We start from the raw sequence: 4,281 nt of genomic DNA on the forward strand, positions 1-4,281 counted from the left end.
ATGAGCTCAGGATGACCTTCCCTTAAAACCCTGCAGGTTCCTCTCAGGTGCATGGATCCTCCCAGCTGGAGTCCTGGGTAAGTGCCTCTTTATTCCACAGATGGGCAGTCAGGGTGAGTGGGTTCCTAAGCAGGGTGTGATGGGGGACCTATTGTGACTGCAGAGAGGTTTGTGGCAGGCCTCAGAAGAGACAGGGCTCCAACAGTCCTCCACAGCTCAGGAGTATTCTCTGTGCAACACGATAGGGAAATCTTTTCAGGATATTCTCAGTGTGCACTCAGCACAGTGTGGAGACAGCTGGGTGAGTGACTGTGTCTTCAGCCGCTCCTCCTCATCCTCACTGAGACACTATCAGTGGGTGACCCAAATGTATCCAAAATTATCCTTTTCCTTTATTACAATCTGAGAAAAGAGGAAAAGCTTTTCAGCTCCTTCTGAGAGAATACCTCTAAAGGAAAAATAAAACTTTTCCAACAGTTTTGGAGAATGATTCACCTAAAATGTGATTTTCTAAGATGATCCCAACTTTATAGCACCGTATGTACTGCCATTTCTTAAAAAAACTCCTGAGAAACATTGAATGTATTTAGCCCCTGAATCACAACATAGCAATGATGAGAGAAGCTAGCAAATCAGTTTTGTATTATTATAGATTCATCCTTAGGAAGTTCATATTTTAAGATATAAACTAAAGCAAAGCCAGCAATGGGAACTTCAAAGAATTCAGGTAATATTTGAATTAAAAGACAAGTGTATTATGGCAGAACAAAATATTTTGAAACTTTGCATAGTTTTTTTCCTAATAAGCATCACAATGAAAAGTTTAAAGACCCTCCATATGCAAGGAATTGTTTTTTAAGAAAATCATATTTCATTTGCTTTTTGATGTTCATATATATCAATTTACAGAAGAGAAATCCTCAAATGCTTCAAATAATCAAAAACAGAAATGTATAACTTAATTTCACTGCAATCCTTTAAAGTGTCACATTAAAATATTATTTAATTAGTAAAGGTTATTATTTAAAGCACAGTCAGTGGATTTTGCCTATCAGGTGAAACAGATAGACAGTACACAGGGGAGTTTCATGTTAATACAGGAAATATTGGGAAGACTGTTCTGTTCATTTGATGGCAGCACAGGACCCTTAACACACAGAGACAGGTGAAGAGCAAGACACATTTTCCTGCTTCTCCTGTCATGTCACAGAATCAAACCTTATCTTGCTAAATGTATGGAGACTATGTCATTTATTTGATCAATTCTTTGAGAAAAAAATGGTTAACTGTTCAAAATGAATTTCCATTGTAGAAAATTGGAAAATTTTCAAGGTTTAGACCAAATTCTAATGTGTTCCGGAGTTCTTAAATGCAAAACACCAATTTTGTTTAAAACCTTCTGCTGCTCCTTAGCAACACAGATGATAGAATACAACACTGTAATTTGATATGGAAGCAAGTCAGCCTGATATTCATATGATACAGATGTTCAAATATTACTGAGTTTAAACACTATGATACACCTCATATTTGTAAGATGGGAAGCAAAGTGGATGGGAACGCTGCACAGGGGAGAAATCCATTCTAGGTCAGAACCAAGTTCTCTAGCATACACTTAAGACACTTGGGTCCCAGGCACTCCCTAGTGTGCAGAAGACAAGAAGGCTCAGGCCCCTGTGCAGAGCCTTCTAGAACTACCTTCTTGTTGCAGGCAGAGGAAGTGTCCCATCATCATCTCCGTGGAAAGCAATCATATGTCTGCTAAGACTATGAACATAGTCACTGCGGTTTCCACAGCCAACAACACAGAGAGAAGAAACTGTGGAACAGATGGTGTTCAAGGCCTGCTACTGTGGTGCTCATGGTCCCCTGCTCCTCTAGGCAGGGACAGAGCTGGAAAGTTAGGAAAGGATGGCACTGTGTCAAGGTGAGCTCATGAGGAAAACCTCACAGGGACAGCCATGGCTGCAGTTTCCACAGAGAACACTGTCCCCAGGCACTGTGCTTGTTCACACATTTACCTAAACCCTGCACACAGCATCTCTAGTAAGTGACACACTCACTCTAGCTACAGATGAGATGACCTGGGCTCATGTGTTCAGTGAAACTTCAAGGTCACACATTTAGCAAAACTCAGATCAGAGATTCAAATTCAGAATCTATACTAACCAACATTTGGTCTCTTGTGGATTAAAAGTGTTTATCTGGTATAAACAAAAATAAATATCATAGCAGTGAGAAAAAACTAAGTGGACGCATAGATATACCATTGATAATTATTACATGTGCAGTCGGATTTCTGCTTTCCTAAAGTGCTCATTAGAAATCACCAAAAATTCTAGTACTCTTATTGTGTAATCAGAATTTTATCAGGGTTTGCAGATTCAAGGGGAAACTCATTGCCCTCAACATTGAAAAAGTAAAAAGAAGGTAACACTCTGCAGGTGCCTTTCACATAATGACAATTTTACTGTCCAGGTCCTGTGAGAGCTGAGCAGTGGGATGCAGTATCCAACCACAGCTGGAAGGTGCACAGCTGGAAACAGAGTGGCTCCCAGGAGAGGGAGAGAGGGGCTGCAGTAACCCAGGCAGAAGGGGTACATTGGGATTGATCCACATTGATCCACAAGGGGGTACCTGTGGTTCTGAATCATAAAGGTATTCATATTTGTGATAAATAACTTTTCTTACTTTTTCCTCATTCTCTAAATGCTTTTTCTCCCTCCACAAAAACATGACTACAAACAATATACTTTTAAATTTTATTGCCATAAGAAATGCCTTTTTCTCTGAAGTCAGCATTGGGATCACAGGCAACGCCTTCCTTCTTCTCTTCCACGTTCTCTGGTTCTTTCTCAAGCACAGGCCCAGGCCCACTGACATGACCATTGGGCACCTGGCCCTCATCCACCTGGTGATGCTGATCACTGTGGGGGTCATAGCCACAGACATTTTTGAGACTCAGGAGTTATGGGATAACATCACATGTAAAGCTGTCATCTTCTTGCACCAGGTGATGCGGGGCCTCTCCCTGGGCACCACCTGCCTGCTGAGTGTCCTCCAAGCCATCACCCTCAGCCCCAGGAGCTCCTGTTTGGCAAAGTTCAAGCACACAGCCTCACACCACATCATATGTGTGTTTCTCTTCCTGTGGGTCTTCAATTTGTTCATCAGTGCTCGTTTCTTAATCTCCACTATTGCCACCACAAATCGTACATCCAACAGTCTTATGTTTGTCTCCAAATCCTGCTCTCTTAGGCCCCTGAGCTACTTACCCTGGTATACCTTTTATGTAACTGCTATCTTCAGGGATGTCTCCCTGCTAGGGCTCATGGCCCTCTCAAGTGGGTGCATGGTGACCCTCCTGTGCAGGCACAAGAGGCGGTCCCAGCACCTTCACAGCACCAGCCTCTCTCCAAGAGCCTCCCCAGAGCACAGGGCCACCCAGACCATCCTGATGCTCATGAGCATCTTTGTGCTCCTGTACTTGTTGGACTGCATTGTGTTCTCATTCTCAGGGATGTGGTGGAAAATTGATCCAGTTCACCTCTGTCTCCAGATGTTGGTGGGCAATGGCTATGCCACCATTGGACCTCTGGTGCTCATCAGTACTGAAAAACGAATGATCCAGCTTTTCAAATCCATGTGGGAGAAGGAAAGTAAGTGTTTACTTGTTCAGGAATAAATAACATGTCTCTTCATGAGCAAATACTTTGACTTGAAAGTGCTTAATGATCTCCTATAGAATCTGTTCTGTGGGTTCACTGAAATGTATGAAAATAAGGAGATTCAAAATGGTGGAATAGAGAGAAGCCACGTTGGATTTATCCTCAGAAAAATTCCAGAAAAAAAGGACGGCATTCTCAGGGGACTGACTGGGAATGTTTGCAGTGGAGAATGGACAGAACAAACAGAGAATCCATGGAGCAGTGAGGAGAGTGGCAAACACATGGCTGCCAGCCACTCCTGCCTATCTGCCAGTGGCGCACGGCTGAGACTTGCTGTCTTCACAGGGCAGGGTGAGGGGAGCCTCCCTGGTCCCTGCATTGGCAGCTTTGGGAAAGGTATGCAAGTTCCTCACTGGATGCAGGTCTGGCCTGGGGAGCCCATTTTAGTCTGGGTGACTTCTTAACCCTATGAAAGGAGGCCATGGGGACCCTCTCCCCTCCCCCAGCAAACTGACAGAAACTATCTGCTTAAGTAGAGCTATAGCTGAGCTCAGTCCGCACTCGGGGAATAGCAGACAATTCCACCACTGCTGTAGTAACCCAGGCTAGGGAC

At 43.5% G+C, this 4,281-nt stretch overlaps 1 protein-coding gene across 1 annotated transcript; it reads left to right on the top strand.

Annotated features, from left to right (window-relative positions):
• Positions 1-2,734: 2,734 nt before the first annotated feature.
• On the top strand, positions 2,735-3,685 carry ORYCUNV1R1538 (vomeronasal 1 receptor oryCunV1R1538). Its single transcript, XM_089306770.1, has one exon. The coding sequence runs from the start codon at positions 2,735-2,737 to the stop codon at positions 3,683-3,685; it is 951 nt and encodes a 316-aa protein (XP_089162896.1).
• Positions 3,686-4,281: the final 596 nt, after the last annotated feature.

This window comes from Oryctolagus cuniculus, chromosome 10 (genome assembly GCF_051225735.1).
Source record: "Oryctolagus cuniculus isolate XC-2025 breed Fujian yellow rabbit chromosome 10, ASM5122573v1, whole genome shotgun sequence".
NCBI lineage: Eukaryota > Metazoa > Chordata > Mammalia > Lagomorpha > Leporidae > Oryctolagus > Oryctolagus cuniculus.

What these genes read in the sequence shown, in the direction of transcription:
- ORYCUNV1R1538 (XM_089306770.1), top strand. Translation starts at nt 2,735, where the DNA reads ATGACTACAAACAATATACTTTTAAATTTTATTGCCATAAGAAATGCC.